A 26,189-nucleotide genomic window follows, 5' to 3' on the forward strand; every position below is an offset into this window, starting at 1 on the left:
GGAACAGTTTAATCCATGTCAGTAGAGCAGACTCAAATGCTGCCAGCAGTATACCCCACTTCTCACCATTTCTGCTATTTTTCTCAGAGCTATGCCACATATGGCTGGCTTTGCTGGCAGCCACTACTTCTCCCCTCTCCAGCTCAGCCCCAGAACTCAACTACTGCCCCATCTCCACACTTGCTGGCAGCACACTCTGGATTGGATACCATCAAATTCTTTATCCAGATCACCATTTTAGCAAATTAATTGTAAACTCTAACTTTTATATAATTCTTATCTCAGCACTGTAATGATTAAATACAAACTCAGTACAGTAAGACTCCTCTGTTTAATGCTTTACTGATTACCAAGTGATGCTGTCTTGTACACTTTCCATTGTAACATTAATTAATCTTCACAGGCATCTGCTTTATAACAACAAAAATTACATTTCCCTTATTAGCTCATTAGTCTTGTGTTCTGTACAGCCAGATATACCATCATCCCCTACAGAAGTACACTACATGGTGTGAGTGTCCTGTAAGTGAAAGTGGTTAAAGTACCTGGATTTAGTTTCAGCTTTGGAGGACCTTGTAAAAGAAAACAGCAATGCTAGCTGCATGAGCAAAGTAAAAATGATTAACCGCTTCTAAACATTTACGTAGTAGACAAATACATCACATTACTAAATCTGAGGAATAAGTTATTAACTGAATTCCAACCGAATACTTTTTGTAGTCATCAATGGTCATACGTATAACTATACAATGGTTTGCAGTGTTTATAGCTTTTTTGCATAGACATAAATCAACTTAAGAGGTAGATTACTTGTGCAATTAGCATGCTGAAAAAAGAAGACCAGCAGTAACTGAAATATGTACAAAAACTTCTTGTGATTGTGCTAGGCAGTTTCAAACAATTGATACAGTCAAGCAATAGTCGAAAGTACAACCTGGATAATTTTCCTTTGTTTTTATATAATGCTGCTTAAATGTTTGACTTGTGTCTCTTATGCAGCTTAGTTCCTTTTGCTTTCTGTATACCTCCAGATGAATATCATGGCCAAGAGAGAAATTGGTACAAGTGTAAAAAAGCTAAAGAGGAAGATGAGACACCAAGTAGTTATAGAGAACTTTAAGTAACTCAAGAATATGCAAATTACAGCAATTATGGAACTCTGTGCTTTCAAATCATCATAACAATAAATAATAATAATAAAAAGATTCTTCTGTGCACTAGTGTGTACTAAGGCATCATTCAAAACATGAACGTCAGAGCACCTGGGGAAAACAACAAAGGACAACTGGATCTACAGGACAGATCACCCAGCCCCACAACCATCCAACAGACCAACTAATAGAAGAGTACTAAGGTTTCGCCGAGTGTCACTGTGTGTCTGTTAGTCTCCTCAGAGTCTGGAATACATATGGATGTGGTGTTAGATACATGTATAGAAAATAAAGCTTTGAAAAGGAGTTTGATTTATTGCTGTTTCAAGACAGCTGAGCTTCAAGACACTTCAAGCACAGTGCAGAATCTACTACGAAGAATGTCCAAGTTCTCTGCAAACGAATGACATCAAGGGAAGATGGTCATCTCTTCCGCAATGCCATCACACTATCTACAATTGTTTCTCTTAAATATTTCCAACTGTTATTAAACAGTCACGTTTGAAACAAATGTAAGTAGGATACATACAAACACAGACTTATCCCCTTTCACAGCTTCTAGACTTTCCCAGTTGTTCAGCAAAAACTGACTTCTACAGAAAATAGTAGTAATAAAGCTATTTTTTTCCAGGAATCTTACCAAAATATGCCATTTACTTTTTATTAAAAGTTTTCATCACAGCTTTTTTCTTGCCAAGCTGGAGCAGACAGGTCTTCCCTTACAATTAATTTGTAAACTTTGTAAGCATAAATATAGACGACGGTACAGGTAAAAATCTCAGTTCTTAATCCTGCTCAGAGATACTTTTGAAATAGCAGACAATCGCTTCTCTTCTGGCTAACTTTGTGTCCTTAACTTAACCAGTTTCATCAACTACTACAATTGAATTGTGCAGATATTTACTTTCACCCTAAACCATTTTTAAAAGGACTTATTTTCACTGAGCTACCATAATGCAAAAGGAAAGAAATATGGGTTTTGAACACATAGAAGAAGAAATATGAAGAACTGAATTGAACGCTTTGAGAGTATTTTGCACATGTGGCTGATACCCTCCCCAAAAGACTAGAAGATGCTCTTTTGGCTACAGCAGAGGTGACATACCTAACTGGGTACATGGATGTGCAGAAGAGCTAAGTCTGCCAGGTGCCCAGACATTGTGCACAAGGAGGCTGGGGACAAGGGAGGCTGCTGGGACAGGCCTCTGGGTTGGCCACGTTTTCCTCGCTTCAAGGCTAGAACATGCCAAACGAAAATAGGAGAGGCAAGTTTCATTTCTACCCCCCCCCCCAGGCTTATTATGTGACTCTAAGCAACAAAATTAACATCTTCAGCCACCAATTTACTCATATATATTGTGAGCATAATGTCAAAATCACATTGTGAATACGATTAATTGCATATAAATCTTTTCGAGATACAGTGTTATATGAACACAAATGTATAAAAACATTTTAAAATTAAGTACTGCTAATTTTTAACAGGATGTTATTTATGTAACTTAAATATTTTTACTTAACTACTTTCACTTTGAAAACCAGCGGGTACATGTTCAGAGGAAAAAATAACAGCATCCCTCCACCCCACTAATTACAGTGGTGGTGTCAGGTGGGTGGTACTATAATTCTGTTTGCTGTCCATTTAGGAAGGTCAGAATTTAGTGAACTGGACTACACCAAGGACAGGACTGGTAGCTGTGCACTGATCGTATAAGAGCCACTGAACACATGAAAGGAATTACAGTAGATCACACATCAAACATTTTGGCCTGGTGCTTCCTTCCACTAGTCCTACAGGCAGGAAATGCTCTACATATCCTGTGAGGTGACCAGACATTTAGAAGCAGCCCCTTGCTCCAAGGGCTCTGGTACAGTCATTTCCTGCAAATAAGCTGATGAACTTTTGCAGTGCAGTCGTCTTCTAGACTTGTATCTGGAACACAGAATGAATGATCCTACGATGATAAGGTATGGTATGGTAAACTACAAAGTAATTTCAGCCTGTCAGGAAAAAAAAAAGCATGAAACGAAACAAAGCTAAAGTTTGCAGCTGTGCATTTAGATGTCATCTGGTTTAATGACTTTTGTAACTTTATTGTTTAAATTCCTCAGCAAAAATAACAGCCTGAGCAAGTCTGAACTTTTAAAGATCAGTTTTTCATTTTTATACTGTTTAATGTTTAGACAGTTTGAGGAATCTCATTATATTTCTTAAGCATTCACCCAAATTCAGGGAGCATAGTATAAATATACAGTTGACAGACTGTATAAATGATAAGTATGCACAATTCCAAAGGAAGGTCTGTATGATATTTTTGGATGCCAAATGTTTCTACGAAAAACAAGTGGAATAGAGTTTCTCTGAACAGAGTCAGTGACGACTGAGCTTGAAGAGTTTAAGTGGAAGCCTGGGGTAGGGAGGTTAGCAAAAAGAAGTCAAAATACATTGTAACCCAAACGCTTTTATGCTTTTAGATTCATGGTAGAAATAATTTTATCTCAAAACTTAATGCTGTTTGGCTGTAAGAGGATCTTTAGTCTTGATTTCTCAAATATTTCATGCATGATTAGTTTACCACCTAGCTAAGGTAAACAATCTTGTTATTCTGTCACTGCTTTCATCCTGTATTTTACTTTAGTTTAGTTGACCATTTCACCTAGTTTACTGATACGATACCTCAGTCTTTTCAGTTGTTCTATAAATTGACCTGGAAATATTGAGTTTCACCAAACACAGTCTTCATGTTTTATGCATGGTCTATCTTTAAGTGGTGCAGTATAGTCAGGTACGATGGTACAATCTAGAAGACATACTGTCCACAGTTTGCTTGATAAACTGACATGGGACAGGATTTCTTTTTGAAATATTGTATATCGAACTCATACCTAAACATAAGTCAAATTCTGTACAAGTATTACAGAACACTAGAAATAAATACCAATTTTTTCCTTTATACTAAACAGTATCTACCTATCCGTATTTTCAGCATGTATATATTGTAGTAGATGTTTGCAGCATACATAGTACAACGCAAAACCACACTGAATGGCAAATATTTAACTATTTAACTTTTCAAGGCGTAATTCACATTTACCTTTGACATAGATTGATCCCCCGAATGCCACATGTATTTTTTTCTTTTTGCAGAATCATTGCATTCATAATGGCAAATTGTAAATTAATTAAAAAAAATTGAATATTATATTGTAAAATACCCCAATAATAGTGTGATACCGGTAATAGCCCAACCTACTGTTTTAAAGTCACTTTATGCTGAAAAAGATGAAACACTCAACTTTCTTAAAAATTATATTTAAAAAAAATACTTCTTTCCTGTAGTCCTTGCAGTGCCTTTCTCATTTAAATGTCATTGGGAAACTGTCCTGGTAGAAGACCCATTCCGTAATCAATATGAAATACATTACCTTTCACGTTAAAAACAGTATTGTGTCTTCCTTTATACCCCATTAAACTATTGTTATTAGCATTTCCACATTTAGTACAAATTCAAGATAGATTGAAGGGTAGTTTACTACTAAAAATGCTCTGAGTGGAAAAAAAAGAGAAGATGATAGGTACAAATTTTCTGAATTCATTGTCAATGATTCTTAGACTGTAAAAGGAATTATTCATAATACTATGGAAATAAAAGATATATTGCATGATGTATATTTTACATTTCAAAAGATTTATCACATTAATACTGAAAGAAAACAAAAGATTATGAGTAGAGAGTCAACACAGTTTCAAACTTCTGCTAATCAGTTAGATTGTAGAAGAAACTCTTAAAGCCATCTATACAAATCTGATCTTCCCACATGAATCATTCTCTGATAAAATGAAGAATGGCATATTTTGTACACATTATGAGCTGTATGGGAGTAGTTATATCTTCATATTTTGTGTCTTTTAAGACTACAATGACATGACTAAGGCATGTTAATTTTTATCGAATATTCTCATTTATCAACTTATCTACAGGATGCATTTGAATCTCATTAGAAAATTTGGAATTCAAAGGAAATGCGGGGATTCACTTTATTTAAAGTAATTTTGGAAAAAACCTACTTGAAGATAGTAAAATACTTAGGTTCAGCCAGACCTCCCCCAGCTCACAGGTTATGAAACTGCAGCCAGCTAACCACTGCTAGTCTGTTGAAACTAGATGCTCAGCTCACATGATTCTGAATTGTTCTTGCTTTTACATTCTGCAATTCTATAAATATTGTGAAATGTAATAAATATATAATATGATGTTAGTATTTACTCTATTATTTCAGTCCATTACCAATGGATAAAAATGTATTTTTTTATTTTTATTTTTTGTTGTTGGAAGGGACTTTAAAGCCCACCCAGTTCCAACCCCCTGCCATGGGCAGGGACACCTCCCACCAGAACAGGTTGCCCAAAGCCCCATCCAGCCTGGCCTTGAGCACCTCCAGGGATGGGGCATCCACAGCTTCTCTGGGCAGCCTGGTCCAGTGCCCAGAACAAGGGAGGACAATCACCTCCCTCGCCCTGCTGGCCACGCTGCCTTTGATGCAGCCCAGGATACGGTTGGCTTTCTGGGCTGCAAGCGCACGTTGCCAGCTCATTTTAAGCTTCTCCTCAACCCACACCCCCAGGTCCTTCTCCTTAGGGCTGCTTTCAATCCATTCTCTGCCTAGCCTGTATTTGTGCTTGACTTTAGATACTAAGATTTATCTAGATTTACTGACAGAATATGTAAGATTTGAGCTGTCTCAGGAATGTACCAAGACTAGGACTGGATGGAAATATGAACAAGGGCTAGCTCAGACCACGGACATGTTTTTGTAGTGGAACGTGGAAAATTAAGAGATGTTGAGACAGCTTTAGAAGAGGAAGTAAAAATCACCTAAGCAGCAAAACAGGGGCAAGTGACTGACTGATAACCCAATTAGGAAGCTTATACATTTCCTGTTGAAAACACAATTATCTGACTTGAGAAAATCTGATTTGCTTTAATGTTGATTTTTTTTCATAGCAATCCACTTTTTTTTTTTTCTTTTTTAGCAGACATTCACTCTTTTCCTGTTTCTAATTTAGGTTGCAAATTTACTCGTTTCTCATGATATTGATAAACCTGTGAATGACAATTTCCTTTCATAATTACCATGGTCTCCTCTTTAGACATGATGAATCTCTGCATATTAATTGCATCTACTGTACCGTGTTTTCAGGCTAGGAATTTGGTGTACTCCCACTCTTCCTAGTCCTTCCTCTTTCTCAAAGATGTTTTACCCCCTGAAATTGATTTTCCTAAGTTTACATCCCGAATATTTGTACCTGTAAGTCTGACCTTTTCCCTTTGTGATTTAAATTCAATTTTACTTCTTTTCTTCAGTTATGTCCTATGTAATGAATAAATCCTCAGTTCAGGGAAGTCAGTGCACAATCATCAGTGCCTGTAAAATTTTACCACTGTAAGTTTCCTGAGAGAATTACAGCTTTGAGTTCACATGCCTGTGGGCAGAAACGCTTGCTACACAGACAGAAGCTAACCTATACAGAAGACCTCAGCTATAAAATAAATGATTCTTTTAGTTCCATGTCTAGTTCTTTCTAGAGCAAATCTAGTATTGATGAATTACTAACTAGCATTCCAGCTTGCTTAAATGCAAGCATGCTCGTTTTAATTCTTACAGGAATTAAGAGTCTGAAAGGTAATTTTCCAAACTGCTGTTTCTCCTATCTTTTTTTCATAGAACACTGGGACTTGAACAATCAAGATGTTGTTATCAAAACACAGGATAAAACACAAAATACCTGTTAAGTTTTCTCTTTTCTCTGTTTAGAGAATTCTTCTTGAACATTAAGTACAGAGTGCCCTTGAACTCCCTGCTCTTGTATTATTCTGTATTGGATATTTATAGGTTTCTTGTCAAATGCTTGAGAACCAGAAAAATGTAGTCCCCAAAACTTCCAGATTCCCCATGCCATTATGTTGGATTCTTTTTCCTCTCAGAAAACGCTTTTGAACAGCATCTCCATTGAGAAACCACTTCCCCACCATCATTTTCCGATTTTTCTCTGGCTTTGAGGGAAGACTGAAGGAGAGGAAAAGAGTGCTCCACTATAGTATATTTTGGCTTTGGAGATTACAACATACCTATTGAAGGTATTTCATCAGTTCTTTTAGGGACTTAAGGTACAGCTTTTAATTATGTTACTACTAGTGAACTCATTTCCTCTTTACAAGATCATTTCTAATCTTTCTCATAGCATGACTATCTGAATCACACCTAAAAGTCAAGCATATTCTCCTTGACATACTACCACCAAATAAAGTTTTCAAGTATTAACAATTTTTGACAAGAGGTATCAAATTCCATATAGAAATCTAGGAAGGCTTTCTTAAAAACCCCAACCAAACAAGAGACTAAAGCCATGAAGAGGTATTGTGCACATCACTGAAAGGGACTCTCTCTCTCTCTCTCTCTCTCTCTTTTTCGAAACATTTTTAATTAATTTAGTGAAACATTCAAAAGATGTGGAAGGATGCAGCAGAGCTCCAAGAGAGATCTCCCTGAAAAGTCAGTTTACAAATGAAATTCTGATACACAGATTCTTGCCTTAAAACCTGCAAAAAAGCTATGAATATAAGCAACACATTTTGAGTCCCAGTCCTTCGGTCAATTGTAAAACCATTAAATCTTTCATATTATTAAACGTAATTACTGCAACTTAAATTTACAAGCAGTTATCTGAGATTGAAGTGATTAGATTTTTGTTTCTTCTGTGACAGAAAATAAATTGATAGCTTTTGTTTTGATAGCATACTATTGCTAAATCTTTAACTGTGATACCAACAAACTGAAGTTCCTAAAAATAAACTTTTAGGAACTCAAAGACCACACTATCTTAAAAGGGGTATTTATGTAAAAGTTTTAAACATATTTGGAGTTTAATATATTAATTTGGAGTTTAATGTATTAATATATGTTAAATATATTTAACAATATATTTAATAAATATATTAAAACATCTATGTTTTAAACATACTTTTAAACGTATTTAAACATGTTTTTAAACATATTTCACCTTTAAAAGGTGAAAAACAGAACAAGTGGAATCTGGTAGGAAACTGACCTCAAAACTCATCGTTAGTACAAAAGTATAAAATACACAAAAATCATAAAGAATCATAAGGAACAGGTAAAGGACATGACAAAAACAGCCAAAGCCTAGACTCAACAGTATTCTTATTAATGATAAACTGTTGCTGAGGCAACTTTTGGTAGCAGGACACAATAGATTCTTAGAAGTCTACATCCCACCATAGGAAGCCACAGAATACACCATTGCTCTTTTAAACATTAAATAGAAAACCTTCACGGTAAATCAGTTAAAGCCTATTAAAGCCTACAGCATATACACAAAGCTGCCAAAGATGTTTTTGAACAGAGGTTTTACGTAAGCTCCACTCACAGTGTGATGTCAGGCAAGACTAATCCTCATCTACTAGAAAAATCCCTATATATTTACACTATCGACCGTGAAGACTATGATTCCATTGTCAGGTAGTTCAAGAAACTCCACGAGGCACCCAAAACATACAAATGATGGTGGCTATGAAGAAAATTCAGTGTTTTACTTTCTGCCTGGAGCTAAAAAAAAAAATAAAATACTGCAAGGACAGTACATAGATGCAGACATACACACAAATACCCTGCCCACTTGAGTGCCCATTTGGGAAACAGCAAATTCTGTCATCTGCATTTTGTTTGAGTCCAGTTTAGTAAATACTCTTTAATTATTTATTTTTATAAGCTGCAATGCATGAGGAGCGCAATAGATTTGTTAAAATTATTTTTAGAAAGCAACTTCACAACTCTCGCAGTTAGATAATATAGCGGGCATTTCTGGGGGGGCAAGAACCAAGAAAACCATTGCAAGCTGTCTGAAGAATAAGGCATATGTGATGATGGTCTGAAATAGCACATAACAGAGAATTGCCCTCCTCTCAATTTTTGTTGAATATATGTACGTATCCTGCCTTAAATGAGGAAACCGAGAACTTTCAGATCTGCTTTGCAGCCGGATTTGCTAATCTGCAAGTTTCTTCTTGTTCTTTGAAAAACTGTCACATACAAAGATCAAATAATACTATTCGATAGTTAAACACCTTTGGTTATCAGGAAAAGTTCAAATCCATTCTGTTCCTATCTTGCAAAGACAGGATATGTCTATGTATGTATATTCCTATGTCCTACTCATATCACCTCTGAACCTGTTTCTATTTTACTGCTGGAGAAAAACTATCAGACTATCATGTCAGAAGAATGGAGTATCTGTGATTTATATCAATCACTGACATTGAACTCAATGGAGATGCCTGACACTATCCCTGTATTTTATTACTCTCAACCTACACTTGTGTTAGCCATTAACATACCAGCGTTAGCCATTGCCTTCTCACAGGGACAAGAAACAAAAAACCCAATAACTACCAAAAGCACCAGAGGGCATGAAAAATGTTTTGAGAGGCTGAAGAATGATGGATTTATCTTTGTGTCCTACAACTAACAGACCCATAAGTATGTATGAACCAGTCCTCAAAAACAAACAAACAAACAAACAAAAAAACCCACAAATGAACAAAAAAAAAACAACTAATGGATTTATGTCTTTAAGGACACACACAAAGAATAGCCTCTGAAATGCAACAAGAACACTGTATATTACTTTTAAATCTGTATTTAACTGCATCATAATCAGGTTTAATAGCAACTAAGCATGACTTTTGTCTGTACTTAAGGTGGCTGAGCACTCAGCTCTCTTGGAAAATCAGTAAGGGCCAGGAACCGTACTCACTTAAATAATACAATTTGAGTTCTTCACGATAACTGCAATTAGGTTTTAATTTTGCCATGGGAGCTTTGAATTGTGTTGCATGTTCAAATATCTTTCCTGAACTAACTTAACATATAATGAGTCTGTATATTTCTGATAATCTTTTTTGTTAAATAATCAAAACCCGAAGTACTTAAAAAACGTTAAATGGAAAAGAAAGACTTGAGCAAACTGTTTTTCAAAAGAAAAGATCTCCTATCCAAAAAGTAGTTTAAGAACTGTGGTATGAATTTGTCATAGATAAAAACCCTGTGAGGGACATCAGAGAACCCACAAGTATCTATGGAATGAACCGCAATCTGTATACAGAAGTTAACAAATGTCTCATTACAAATGGGGTATGGTTTTCCCAGTAACAGAAGCATAGAACTTGCATTATATTTAACTTGAGATCCTGTCATAATTAAAAATACTACAAAGAAAAAAGTCTGTTTTATATATTACTGGAAAATACTTTTCGACAAAACAGTTGTTGAACCAAATGTGATGGGAATTATAATTGCTCACTAACAATTGAGAAGAAAATTGTAATATAATAATAAGTTTTTAAAAGTTTTCCTGAATTATTTTAGAATAAATTATTTACCACAGCCGTGACCTTTGGGCGTTAATTTTCACTATATAAGACAGAAAAAGTAAACTAGAAGTGGTCACACAATTATTTTATTTTATTTTAAGAATCAGCAAAGGAAACCCAGGGAAGAAACTAAGGAGTCTGCAAAAAGTAAATGAACTTTACTGAACTTAAGTAACCTGTATAGGTGGACCACTCCGTCTCTTAAAACGGCATTAATTCCTAAGGATCAACTAATTATTTTTTCCCACACTAATAGAAAACCAGACACCTCTTTCTCTTACGTCCCAGTATTTTACAGTAACAAGCAAAATACTAAAACTAAAGGTTAGAGAAACAGAAAGATTAAAGGGAGGTAACTTGAAAGAAGTAAAGAAATGTAAAAACTGCAGTAATGTTGCTTTATGACATAAAACATACAACACAACTCACATAAATAACTCTACTTTTCAGATTTCCTTTTATTTTTCAGTTTTACAGCTTATCTGCAAAATTTTTCATTGCATTCAAGTTGCTGACTATCTAAACTGTGAAAGGCATCCTGGGATTTTTAAGTGCTATTTCATGTCCTTTTTCTTTGTCTCTGTGCCTTTTTTGTTTACCTTTTAAAACTGTTACAGTATGTTTAATAATGCCAATGCTCAATCTGAGAATTTTATTAAAATTCCTAGTTCATGGTGTCAGAATCTGTGCTGTGTTTCAAAAGCCATGAGCATGATGGTGGATTAAGCTGCTGCAAGCTCAGGCTGCTGCAATCCTACCCTTTTGCCAGGGCTAATCCTTGTGTGATTATGCAATAAATGGGTTCAGGGGAATGACCTGACTGAAAGAAAAATAAATGCCTCCAAAACATTTTGAGCTCATTTAGCTCCCTCAGCCAGCTCTCTACACACATGTACAACCAGTAACGCCACAGAGCTGCAAAGAGGAGTATGTCTTAGAAGAGCTTGAATTTAGATCTGCAGCCTAGGTGGGCACAAAACTCATTGTCCAAAGAAGACTTTGTCCAAAGTTGTGCTTTGAGTCTCTGCCCATGGCAGTGGGGTTGGAACTAGATGATCTTTAATGTCCCTTCCAACCTGAACCATTCTATGATTCCAAGACCATGGCTAAAATACTATTAAAAGTCAACGTTACATCCACTGTACTCTGGGCTTCTCCAAAGAAACTCAGACAGTATCCAGTCTTCTATCCACTGTGTTGAATCAAGAATTCATATTTTTCGAACTTTTAGTTCTTCTCATATTTTCAAATGGGAGGGAAGTAAACAGTTACGCAACCAGATTTCAGCACAGGAGGTGTGTTTTAGTGCTTTTTGAGGAGAAACAAAGACATAAGACTTCTAAGGGATTCATTTAAAATGTGCAAAAACATTATGAAAGAAGAAGGAGAAGAAATGACTCTTCCTTGGTAGCAGAACACAAGAATTGCAAGAAACCTAAGGTCTCAGTTAAAAAATAAATAAATCAAAAAACTATGCATAGAAATATACATAACAATCATTTAAAGATTAGGAAACAGCAAGGCAAGTAGTTCAAAATAATGAGCAATTCAGTTTGTAAAATGGTAACAGAAAATAATGAGAAGTTTAAATGGTTTAAAACTAACCATAATTCAAACAATTCTTTGATTTTATTTTGATTGGCTTTGCTATAATAGGCTTTATCACAGCAGAATTGCAGCTTTTTTGTCAGGAAATGGAACAAAACATGACTTTATACAGCACCTCAAAGCAGTACATACAAAGGAAATCATAATCTCTTCCCCAATTCAAACACCATATATATATTACAGATTTCTAAACTGAAGTTATAGCAATTTCACGTGAAAAGCTCCATACGTGCTACAGCAAATGCTATATAACTGTTAAAACAGTATTTGAGACAGTGAGAAACATCAGAAGACCAAGGAACTGAGTTCAGGTTGCTGTGTATCTTGAATTTAGTGTCAACTTTGCAATAGTTAACATCACCCACAGCTGAGAAACTTTGTTACAGAACAAAGGGTTGTGCACTGGCACAACAGAGAAATAGATGTCCTTGTGGAAGTTCTGCTTTGCAACTGCTATTTATGTCTGATCTTCAACTGTCCAGTGATGGCAGTTTTCTTAATAGTCATGGAAAGGGAGTAGACACTATGAAAATTACATAAAATGTGATATCGAACACTTTGCAGACTCTTTTTCTCTCATGCCTGTCTCCCAAATTCACAGCCCAACTGGCTGACCTGAGAACTTCACAATCTGAACTCGCAGTCTGAAAGCCTTTCCCAGTTTAGCTCAAAATTATACACAGTTATTAGTGAGAATGAGCTATACCTGAATAATGAAACAATCATAATAACCACACCGTAAACTCAAAAGCTTTGCCAGAAAAACTAAATGCAGTTGGCCTGGGCACTGAGATTTTCACTCTACTGCAGCAACTCCTTCACCAATTAGCGAAGGGAGTGAGGCAAACAGCCAAAACAAGGCTTGTACATGGAACACAAGACAGTTATAATCATATTTGCCTGCTGAAATGTGTGTGCAGTCACAGCTGGTCAGTCATTGACCTGGAAGTGGCACACGAGGCCATGGGGTACCCCTGTATTGCGCTGCACTGCTAGCCAACAAGCACCTCCACGAGGTGCCCAAGCTCACGGTGATTCTCCTCACCATAGCCTCTGCGCTGGAGTCCCTCCCAAACACATGGTGAAGTTCCCGTGATCTTCTAGGTCAAACCTGAAGGAATTTGAGAGATCTTTGAAGAAATCGCTGCCAGCCTCTGGATCTGCACTTTCTGTCACAGACAAGCTGTGAACCTCCATGAAATTAACTTCTTTCCTCCTCCCCACTCCCCATGAAGCGCTGGGATGCTGCTAGGGTGAAGATGACATTTGTGCAAATATCTCAGCCAAATCAGGAGCAGTGTACTCAACTGAAAACAAAGGAAAACTTTGCAGATAAAACTGACACATGAAGTTAGTAAAGCAGAAATGAAAGTAACAATAAATAACGGGGGGAGTGCTATTTTTAATCTTAAAACCTTTTCTTTTTTTAATGTACACATTGCATGAGAGTTATTGGAGACTTCAAAAAATAACTTCAGCAATTTAATGGATTTCACCTTTGCTGTGTTTGAATGAATTGGTTAGTCGTGTGAATAGATTCTTTATTGACATTTACTTGACAGTTTATTTTCCTGACATATTTAATAAGGTTTACGAAACAGCTGCCCTGATTAACAACAAATGGATGTTTAAATGACATAATAATGGCCATGCTCTTTGATAGCAGTGTTTCTATAAAGCTTGTTTCAATTTGTTTTCCATGAGGAACTGCACAAAGAAATTCAAAATCATTGTAAGAATCAGAGGAAAAAATTCAGTGCTACTAAGTGAAAGAGAAAATATAAAGTGGGTCTGTGTATTGCACACACAGTGATTAACCTGATTAAATTCAGGAGAAAAGTAAAGTTGTAGGAATGCTTTACTTATTTTGACATGCATTTTATTTTGAACCATCACAGTATAAGGGAAAGAAATGATTTTTAAAATATGTATTTAGCCAAATTAGTTATGTATTACTGCAGTTCCAGTAAAATGCTCAACTGAAGAAATCTCAAATAAAAATAAGATTGATGGTTAAAGTTGAACATTTTAAAAGTTGAATTCCAAATATAAATGAAGCTTTGAATAGCTCTTGGTATTAGATAATTAACAAGCTACATTTTTGAAATTAAATGGGCAGTTCCAGCTGTTATTTTACAATTAGTTTCCACTGAGGGTTTTAAATTAATAACTGCTGCAACAGCCTCAAACATGCCAATGTTAATTAGCAGTGATGTTTCCATGTAATGTTATCCATATATATGAATATTTTACTGGGGGAAAGGTCTAGGTAGAGTATTTTTCCCTTCCACTAAAGATAGAAGAAGAGAGAAATGTAAAGCAGGAAAATGTTACTTCCAAACCCAATTCCAGACAGAAGTTCAGGAAATTTATGCAAAGGAGAGATGACTTTCCTAAGCTCTTTATGCAAAACAAAACAAAATAAAACAAAAAACCAAGCAGCTAAGGTTCAACTACAGTAGCAAAAAGCAGTATTTAGAACCTAAGAGCTAATGGGAATAATTTGACTTAAAACCCAATTTGATAATTAATAAAGCTAAGATCATTAAACACAAAATAAAAAAGAATTTTAAAAGTTTTTGGTTTTTTTTTACGAAGTAATACTGTAAATGTAGAGACAAGCCTCTTAAAAAAACAAACAAGTATGTTGATCAATAAAAACATACTTGTCTAAATTTCAAAAACTTAGAAGATAAGTTAGAGGAGCAAATTTAAAACATTCACTGTTACAGTATTTTTTATTGCCTTAGTATAGGAAGAAAAGAACTGAACTTGATGCTAGTGTAACCCTGCTTCACAGTTTCTATGTGATACATGAAATACCTCTCCTTGAAATACTGAGATTTTTTTTCTAAAAGTTATTTTTATATATTACCTCTGCTGTTTGAAAAATTCTGAAATTAAAGAAAAACTGCAATAGAGAGGTCACGATGCATCGTACTTTTCCTAATTCCTTATGACACAAATGCACATTTTAATAAGCTGCTCACATTTCCATCAAAATCTATGCATGCACTTTTTTTTTTTAAACTGATTATCTTTGTTGTCTTTATGCAAAGAAAAAGAAAGAAGCTCAGGTTGGCATTAGCTACTGCCCTGTTTGCCTACCAAATAAACTTCAATGAAGTATTAAAAAAATGAAGTAAAATGGAAAATAAGTTTTATTTAGAGCCTTTATAAAATAATCAACTCTTAAATGGAAATGATTAGGCATGTATTCCTGGAATCATTTAGTTATCTGAATACTAAACATCTATGCAAAAACAGAAGATTTTTTTAAGTGTTAATTGGTTTGAAAAGGAAAACAAAGAATTAGCCTTATTGCTCATACTATAGTTGTAGAAATTATAAGCTTTTTATAACAATAATTTAAAGGTACGGTTTTACAAATGTAAATATGGTCCCACAGTAATTTAATACTGAACAAAAAATGTTTCTGAAGAAAAGATGCTTATAGATGTGGGTGCTGCTGAAAAGTTTTGAAAAGCATTTGATTTTCCAAACCACATTTGAAAGAAAAAACAGATTTCCACGCAGATTGCTGGCTGTGTCTGCACTTCTTGCATAAACTCCTTCCATCATTCTTTCCTTCCTCTCACTCCAGCACTATCAGCACAGACACACAAAATTGTTTACTACTGCTTTTTTCACCAAAGGACTTTTGTTAACCAATTACGGGCATTCAATGATAGTATAGGTATGTTCTAGATAAAGTTCCTTGAAATAAAGATAGATAGAAGATATAAGAGAAATAAGATTGTTTTGTTATTTGCAAATGTTTGAGTTATCAAACAGTGGAAAACAGTAAAGTACAAAAATGAAAAGCAGTAGATGAGATACATTTACAATAGAAAGACTTGTATTGATGAAAGGTTTTAAGAAAAATGCTAAGTAATTTACAGCTATCTTTTCATGATTATACTCTTCACATGTAATTTTTGTGGGGGAAATGGGGGGAGTAAAGAATTTCCATTTTACATTCACAAATTGAAAACAGTCCAAGTACTGCTTTATGCTTTGATCTATGAGAGATCTACACATGAAAATGACCATGGAACATTCAGACCTGGACTATTAAGCTTTGATGTATGACATGAATGAAATCCTTGGATCTCAAAAATGATGAATCCGGAGTGTGGACAACAATTAGATTCTTTATTGGCCAAACTGAGGAAAGCTTATGATTCTACTCACCTAAATCTCCCAAACTCGATAGTTTAGTAACAGTTATGCAGCAATTCATAAACCAGGCCTCCAACACCTCCAGTCTGTATTCTCTGTGCTTTTTGTCAGTCATTTCTTTTTTTGTCTCAACAAACTCCGTTAATACGACAATACAATATTTTACCTTAAATTTATTTCACTCTCTCTGTTCATGGACATTCCCTAAAATTCTATTAATTAATCTTTCATGTCACAGTTTGAAAAAAAACGACCATTTTGGGGATGACTGGCAATTATCCATATAACTGAGTAGGTAATTTGCACAGTCTTCGTTATAATGGGGCCCTTATCCTGGACTAGAACTAAATGCAATCTCAATTTCAACTTTGTGCTCCTTCATACTTAAGCATGGGTTTATTTCCTCCTATTTCAGTTGGAGAAACAGAATTGCTGGGTCCTGTGATGGAGTTTTCTTACTAATACTGTCTAATCCTGATGGTAGCTTAGCACAACTAGTGTTATTCCCCATCATAAACCCTCAACACGCATAGATTTTTTAAAAATCCAGTCCCTTTTATGTTAGCTTTCCACTGATTGCACTAAGCACTGTTTGTATATACAGAAAAATATTATTGTAATCTAAAAAGGTGACAAAAGACAATGTGAGATAATTGAGCAGAAAACTGCTTAAGATGACTACAGACACATTTGATTAGTTCCACTTCTTTAGAGCATTATAATTTATTCACGCTGATATTCCACATTAGTCACTTTTATTAAAAGAGAAAGAACTGAGGAAACGACAAAGGGAAAACACATGAAGACACACAAAGAAGGAAATGTGGCCTTCTGGAGCTACCCCAGGAGATGATGCTCTGTTTGCCGCAGCCATCTCCATGCACGGAAAAGGATCTTCTGGTCTGGTGCCCTCAGAATTGCTTTATATACATCAATAAAAAGCCTTTGTTTGTTTGTTTTTGGCAAGGGATTATCATTTGTTGTCTTGAGAAAGACATGAGCCACTCAGTCTAAATTGCATTGAGGAAGGGGTTGGACTAGATGAACTAGAGAAGTCCCTTTCAACCATTCATTAATTCTATGCTTCCCTTTGGTTTTTCTTCAACAGAATCAGCAACACAGCTCCTTTTAGTACTTTTCCACAAATGTACACATATATATATGTTTTTAGAGAAATGCTCACTGCTAGAAAGAAATTTTAAACAATGTCCTCCAAAGCAAACAAGCTGTTGCTACTAACACCACAATGGTTTGTGAACGAGCTTTCTCTATCTCAGCACTCTTCCTCCCCCAAACTGCTAGAACTTCCTCTGTTCTGTAAAATGTACTTGAAATTGGCCATTTCAAAAGTTACTGCAAAACAAACACAGCATGATCACACAAGGTAAGAAACGACCACGCCATCTTTTCTTTCTGTGACCTGCTGAATCATCTCCATGTAGCAGCCCCCTAGTCTTAAGTTTATTATGATGAGATAGTTAAAACCACAAAAATACAGTTGTCTCCTTCACTGGTTCAGCAGAAATTTCATTTACTCTGACTATATGACTCCTCCACAGTTCTAATTCACTGCTCTGCTCTCTCTTTTGCCAAGCTAGGCAGCTGCCTCATCTGCATGCTCATCCAAAATCTCCTTTATTCTGCTCACGTGTCCCCATCACAAGAACTTCGGGTTCTGCTGCACAGAACAGTCAGTCCTTGACAAAAACACCTGATTCTGGTTGTGCTTGTTGAAGACGAACACACCTTAGTTGGGGATTAAGAATCATAAAGTCACGATGAATCATTAAAAAAACACAAACTCCTAGGACTTAAGAGGAAAAAAAAAGGAGAAATTGTTTCTCACTGTGACCCATACGGTGTAGCTGTACCTCTTTCAGGGATCCTATATTTACTGTTATGGTATACAACATCTTTGTCTACTATAGTTATTAATAGGTCTAAAAAATTAGACCATTTTCGATTGAAGGAAATAGTTATTTTTAGACTAATTTTTATATGGTAAAAGAAAACTGAAGTTACTGTGTCAATAAATTTCTTTCTAACTCGCAATAATCACCTGAAAAAATATTTGTGTCCAAACTTTTGGGGCACATTATGTTTCCAACATTCCATTTTCTATTTAATTCCCTCTCCAAGTCAAGCAAGTAAACTATTTTTCCTAAGACACAGATGGAGACATTCAGCTCACAAGGCCCGGTTTCATTTAATATGACCCGCAGCCATACCAGATTTACCTTTTATGCACTGATATTCTGTTAATACTAAACGAGCACTTTCAGTTTTTCATGTATGAATTTATGGGACAAATTCAGAAGATATTTGGAAATTCTATTCAGCCATTAGCCATGAAAAAGTTTCTCAGCCTTTCCTAAAAGAACAGTTTCTAAATGAGACACAAACATTCTTCTTTCTCATGAAACACTACTAGTGACATTAATTGCATGTGGTTGTAGTTCAGACCTAAACAGAAGACTGTTTAAACCAAAGTGACACCGCAAATTAAGTTTGAATCCCCACTCCAGAAACACTGTAAAGACAGTGGTTCAGACAATGATTTATTTTCTTTTATTCTATTAAAAGCAGCAGTAGTAAATTAGAGGAGAAGAGAGGTTGGAAAAAGAGGGAAGATGACATGTTGGGATTATTAGAATGCTGTAGCAGCTAATTCTTCAGTAATCAACAGGCTGCTGTAAGGGTTTTTTTAAGCATCTCTTAAACTGGATATTGTACTACTTGTACCTCTGTTGATATTTACTAAGAAATCTTTCACCAAAAGTCACGAGTTATACATTGAGTGTGAGCTTCTTCATTTAACTATCTAACTTCTTTTAAGCATTCTGTATCAGCACTACAATTCTCCCGCTACACATTTTTGCTATCCAGTGTCTTGTACCACGGACAGGTTAAAAAGGGCAAATACCACCTAACATATGAAATTTGGTATTTGGAGAACAGAATACTAACACTAGGCCTAAGTGTTAAAAATATCCCAATATCCCAACACTTTTTTCTTTTTTTTTTCCGCCTTTGAATATAGATTGTGTGGCCCACCCTAACAATCCAAAAATGTTTGCATTTTGTTACCTAATTTTCCAAAGAAAAACTGGCAAATGACGAAGTGAACACCACTCAATGCCACTGGTCAAACACCAGTGATTGTCACGTAAGAAAATGCACATGTATCTTCAACCATGCGTCTGTAACTACAGTACGTTCTGAATCAAAGCATATGTAATTAGAAAATGCATTTATTTCAACACTAAACTGGAATCTTAGTATTTTGTGATAAAAAATATTCACTGATATTGCTAGAAAGTGTTGAGTCTTGCTTACACGCACCAAAATAGTAATGCTCTTCCCAAAAACAAAAGACCACCCACTACCAACTTCAATATTGTCTCATAAAATTCTGCAAGTAACTTGACACTCTGCCCCAATGTATTTTAAAAACACTAAAGCTAGGATAATTGGATGATTAAAGGAACAAAGATAAGACTGAGTCATTTGACAGCTGCTGAGAAATGAGAATGCTCAATGAAGTTAGAGGAAATTTCTGAAAATGGCAGACATTTCCCAAAAAAAGACATCAGAAGCATACGTTGTGAGGCTGGTCACAAAGAAATCAGCAACATTCAGATGAGAGACGTCTGTGGCCCAGACCTTATTTCTATCTTACCCCTTTAGTGCCTTGGTTTCTAAAGGAAGACTGGAGCATATCATAAAACTATGAAAACCAAACATACACTGCACAAACCTAATCCAGGATATTTCTGTATATATGACCCTGAGACCCATAATGCAAAAGAGTAGCAGAACCTTTAAGCAGTTGAATGACTTCTGGTTTGAACAGCACAGAATGTCTGCATTTCAGGTAAAGCCACAGCTGCAAAGGTATCAGCCTCAAGAATGTAAACTGGCATAGCTTCACCGACCTTGAGGTAAATGGCATCCCTCCCATTGCTTATGCACTGACTTGTGATGTGCACACAAGGAACATTACACAGTTCCCCTAAGTGACAGAAACTACCTTACTCTAGCTGAAACTCACAGATTCCATTTTTTGACAGGGAATTTTGCTGACAAACTTTCAGTTGCAGAGAGAAGAGTGGAACCTACTTTGATTTTTGCAACTCTCAAAGCAGCAATCAGGTGGGAGGAGCAGGGTAGAAGCAGGGAGAGCCTGTACAAATATCAGATCTCTTTTGTCTGTGGGCACACTGAGGGTTGGATCAGGCCTTGCCACCCAGAACAGTTGTTGGTGCCAGGCTTGAGATTTCTTCCACAAGAGCTCCATAATAAAATAGATACAGGACTCATTTAAAAAAACAAAACAAAACAAAAAAACACATCCTACTATAAACTACTATAAGTAAACATACAAGCAAATACAGTATTTTAAGCATCTCCAAATGGAAATATGAAGAAAAAGACTCTTACAACTTCTAAGTGTTCTGAAGAGAAACTGGAAATATTTCATTGGTCTCCTAAAAATCCTAGTCTTGACAAAAAGTAAAACTTGCTGTCATTTTCTGGGCAGTAAATGTTTTACTGCTGGGAAAAGATTTTGATGTTTGTAATTTCTATTGAAGAGCACTATGAAGTAGTTAAAAATATTGCCACATCTGAAAAACAGACCAGCGGGAAGTATAAGACACTTGTTCATCTGTATTTCTGTGACTTTTCTCACTTGGTATTATTTGCAACCATACTTTCATGTCTGGCAACAGTGCCAACTCTACTAAGGATCATATATTACTTTTATCATGTTGATTACATATGTTCCCCAGTTTTGCTGCCTATATATGATTAGTGTGGTTTGCACATACTTAGTGACACAATCCAGAGCATGACATTTTCACAGAAAGTATGTTTACTGGGAAAGAGTTCCTTAGAAGTTTGCTTTCCTTTACAGCTTTGATCTACATGACATCAAGAATCCTACAGTTTGACTATGTGTTTACCATTTATATTATTAAGATCTATCTCCTTCACACTATATGGCTACTGAGCATTTTGGTAGTCACAAAAAATTCCTTTTCTCTTAGGTGAATTTAGTAGCTAAATAAAAGAAAGCCTCTGAAAATGTTCTCATCTGTGAGCTTAAGCTGTGTAATGACTTGACATTTAAATTCTGTTATTCATCAGCACTTCACAGAAGAACTTGATTTGTCTAAATGCATTTGAAAGCCCACAAGTGAAGAAAATCAGAAAAACCTGGTTTTGAATATCAAAAGATTGTATGTGAAAAGTATTTTTACAGGCTGCACGTACCCATTTTATTGATCAATTAACTTCTCCCAAAATGAATTTTTCTGAGACTATGAAAAACCAAACCCTTCCCCCAACACTTACTGATAAATGTCTTTTCTGAGTACAGCTCTGCTTAGAGGGTTGTCAGCCTGGGGAGCCATAGAGACAGATCCAATCTTGAGAACCAAAGTGTCTTCTTTAATTGCTGAATTAGCTGTAGTTAAGAGAAGAGAAACGTGTGTTTGATTAAAAGTCAAATGCACATAGCATGGAAAAATTATTTCTTAAAAAAAAAAAAAAAAGAACCACCTATAAGAATGTCTGTTAAGGATTCGGTTCTGCTTAGGAGCAACAACTTTGCAAAAGTAATTAAAAAAACCCAACACCTACAAAAACAGTATTGTTGTTGTGATATATAAAAGACAAAACTACTGTCATTTAACTTCCCCACAGTTTTATCATGCAACTAAATCCTGACCTGTGACTTCCTATTTTCTCTAACAGTTTTTTTATTTCATTTTTTTTTTTTCCAAAATGAGTTCAATTCCACAGACTTCTGTGTGATTTGTTCTCATAATTATCTGCCCACATATTTGCATGATAGGCACTTTGGAACATGCACCCTTTTTAATATGGGCTTAGGTCCTTTAGAGGTTAAATAACCCGCAGGATATTACAATGCAACCATCCCAGTAGCATTTGGTTTGGGTTGCAACACACATGCAAAGTTCAAACACAAGGGCTGAAACAACAGAATCTGAAATCTGCCCCAAAAGGAATGAATGAGATGTAGCACCAGATAGTAAATTCCACATCAATAACAAAATTACTCAAAGAAGAAAGATCTTTGCTTTCCACTTTCTCTCCATCATATTCAAATTTCAGCCACATGTACAAATTCTTAGTTTTCAAAGCGCTGGTAATATTAGTCAGAAAACCCAAGTTCTGCCCAGAATAAAACAGTATGACATGTCTTCTAGTAAACAAACTCTGTAAAGTTTGCTTCTGCTTAGAAGACTACCAGACAGTTGGGAAGCTCCTGAGAACATGTAATGAAGGCTCAAAGAGTTCATCATCTGAAGTGCAATGGTTCGCTTCAACACCAGTGTGACACATGACAAAGATGGAATAATATCACACTTGCTCCCATGTTCAAGAAAATTCAGCAAGACTCTTATACAATGAGCTTGTTAAGCAGATATAAAAAATAAATAAATCACAGGGTTCACGGAAATTCCAATACAATATTCTGAAAACATTGTAGGGAATACCACAGTAAATATGCAATAGAGTAGTAATACAAGCTACAACATATAACTTAGACACGAACATAAGGAATTTCCTTAAAAGAACCTCATCTACTTAAAAAGCAAAAGTCAAATCCTTTTGTCCCCAAAGCACATCAAAAATCATATACAGATGCTTTGGTTGCCAGAATGAATGTAGAAAAAGTTAAGTTGAAAACAAAATCCTGTTTGTTATTAATTTGAAATCGATTTTCAATTCGATATTAAATATACTTCAGATTCTAACTGTAACTTTATGGCAAATGCCTTATTCTGAGATTTGGTTTTTAATGAAACATATTTTAGGGTAAGAATTGTCATTTGGCTCTGACACTTAGCAAAGCAAAATAAACACAGGACTATTCATTATGGTCTCTACTATGTAAGCTTTTTAGGATTATTATTATTATTTTTAAAGGCTGTCTTGGTTCTTTTGTGTACAGTTTCCTTCAGGTTAAGAAATTAAGTCTTAAGATTAAACCAGAAAGAATTACAAGCATTAATATTTTCAGCTGCTTTGTAATGAGTGGTGATCTGAGTTGTGACTTAGGGTGACGAACTCCTAACTCCATTCACTAACCTATGAATTCTCCTATCAGCTTTTCAAAACATGGAAATAATGTGGTAAACGTAATCACGGTCATTATGAATATTAAAAATTTGGAGGGGAAAATAAGTCTACACTGTACAAATACAATCTAGGAAAAACTTACAGACCCAAGTATAACAATGTTCCTCACACTCTCAGATGGTTTTACACATTCATCTCAGGCTTATTTTTGCTAAGCTGAAAACATTGTGCTCCTTTAACCCTTTCTTGTAAGGCAACTTCTCCAGCACTTGCTTAACATTTCTGGTGCTTTCCAGAACACTCTCCAACTTCATCAATACCCATTTTTATAACAGGAAGCAAAGTGGACATGATATTCCGTCATCTGCCCTATGCAGAAGTACAGCTATCTCCCTTCTTTCTTTTCAGTAAGTCCACTGTGACTCTTGGGCTCTTTTCAGCCTCTGCTTTCCAGGAAAGAGTCTCCAGTCCTGAAGATGTAGTCTGCATAATCTTTTACTTGATATATAACTTCAGCATTTGAATAATTAGTATATTTTCTACAAGCAGTGCTTTAAGTGCACTGATCCAGACGCGTACCCTGTAGAATCCTTAACATTATTTTTCCTGGGAAATTCTTACAGCAATGATTTAATATTTACTTTCATATTATTATATAGCAATTTCACTTACGACTCCCAACCGATAATAATTTTTCAGACCTTTAGTTAGCTATTTCTAATTCTTTTAATATTTCCACAGACATTAAACTGGGATAGATTTAAATTAGAATACCATGAGACACCGTGTTAAACTCTTTAGGAAAGTCTAAGCATATCAAATCTTTGCAAACATTTTATCAACTGGAATAGCAACCATCGTAAAGAATGGAAAGCAGATGTATTTAAGAAGACTGTTTTTCTATAAAATCATATTTATTATCATGTAATAAATATAATATAAATCTTTATTAACTGAATCCTGCCTGTAATAGATTTTTCCTTTATGTTTTCCAAGGGAGAAATAAAGTTACCTCTCTTAATTTTATTTGCACATCACACTTTTCATTTCAACAGGTACACCTTCAGCTGTCTAAAACCTGCTATTCCAAGGCATGTTAAAAATTAACCTCAGAAGACCAAGATCCTTGAGCACAAGTTATTCAGTCTGACCAATTTGAAACTGTTTAATAGTAAGCAAGGAGGATGTTACAGACCATATGTTATGACAGACTTCAAAGTAGAGAGTCATGCTCATGTGACAAGAATATATCACTCCTACAAATGCAGGACATACGTTTATTCGGTATGCTGCCTTTTCTTTTTCACTATCAACAAATTTGTCATGTCCATTCTCGTGACTCGTGGTATTTTGCTCTTGGTATATATTACAAATATTTCTTGTTGTCTTCAAACCAGCCAGATGCAGATTTTTGTTGTCTTTACCACTTATCAGTTTTATGCAATTTACATGTTTTTATTTGATTTTTAGTGGCTGTCATACAGTATTTCTTTTTTCTATTTGTTATATATAGTTATATAGTGTGTAAACTCCTGAGGAAAAAAACCTACAATTTTGATTATTTTTTAATGTTTGGGTACTACACTTCAGAAGTTCAGTTCTGGACTGCAAAAGTAAAGAACAATTTGCCTTTTTTTTAAAAAAAACAACAACAACAACAAAACACTACACCTCTATATGAATCACAATTATATGTGTTTGATGGGTAACTATGGGTAGTTTAGGTAACTATCTCTAATTATAAGGTTAGAGTTGCAGACAATGGACTAAAAGACAAACCAAGGTCATTGCTTCTCTACTTATATTGCAGCAATCACACAACTCTTTTTGGACTAAACTGTCTTAATCAACAGATGATGAATGAGGTCTTATTGGTGTATATATCCATGATATATAAGTTTTCTGATCTAGCACACCCGTAACATGGGTTATATTCAACTCTTACACTGCATTATTGTTTCTAAATTCTATAGGGCTTGAAGACAATAAGCAGTAGAAGATAGAAGTGATTTATTTCACATTCAGAAACAGATGAAAGTTTGGAAGAATGTGGATTGAAAATGAAATGAAAGGAGAATGGAACTGATTTTCCTATTGATGACATTTCAGAATTTTCCACTGGAAGAGATTAATTGACTTTGTTATTAGTTTAGTAAAGATAATCTTTATCATTATTCTTTAAAAGTATACATATTTTTTCTACCTACATTCATGTTTAACTATAGGCATTGTATATTTTGCAAGTGTTTTGAAACAAGGGATGGCAACTAAACAAGGGATAGCAAACAGATAAAGGATTTTTTAAAATTTCTTTTTAATGAAGTGTGCAGCTACAGAGCCACAAAAACATACTTCCAAAAATTTCCTTGACAGCATGCCCCATAACTCCCTTCCAGCCAGAATAATAATTCTTTCTCGCCAACACAGCCAGTCTAATTTCATCTTCCTGTGTTTGCACCATTCCCCCCTGGAAAATTGTAGAAGATACTGGCAAACAAATGATTCAAGTAAATTCTAACTGTCTGCACTTTTGCAATTAGGTTACAAAAAAAACCACAACCCACACACAAAAAACCTATATTCTTAGGATTATATCGTGTGCTATAATCTAAAATGGTTAATAAAAACAAACAAAAACCATCAAATACCTATAAGACTTCAGCAAACATATCATGATACCAGTAAA

General features: G+C 35.2%; 1 protein-coding gene across 10 annotated transcripts in view; it reads right to left on the bottom strand.

Moving 5' to 3' along the window:
* VPS13B (vacuolar protein sorting 13 homolog B) overlaps window positions 1-26,189 on the bottom strand; it is a 478,347-nt gene that overhangs the window by 176,272 nt on the left and 275,886 nt on the right. For all 10 annotated transcript variants that reach the window (XM_083824116.1, XM_083824118.1, XM_083824115.1 and 7 more), the window contains one exon: window positions 21,749-21,860. In XM_083824116.1, the coding sequence (XP_083680242.1) occupies window positions 21,749-21,860 (112 nt within the window). The remainder of the gene's footprint in view (window positions 1-21,748; window positions 21,861-26,189) is intronic.

Source organism: Anser anser, assembly GCF_964211835.1.
Source record: "Anser anser genome assembly, chromosome: 2".
Classification (NCBI taxonomy): Eukaryota; Metazoa; Chordata; class Aves; order Anseriformes; family Anatidae; genus Anser; species Anser anser.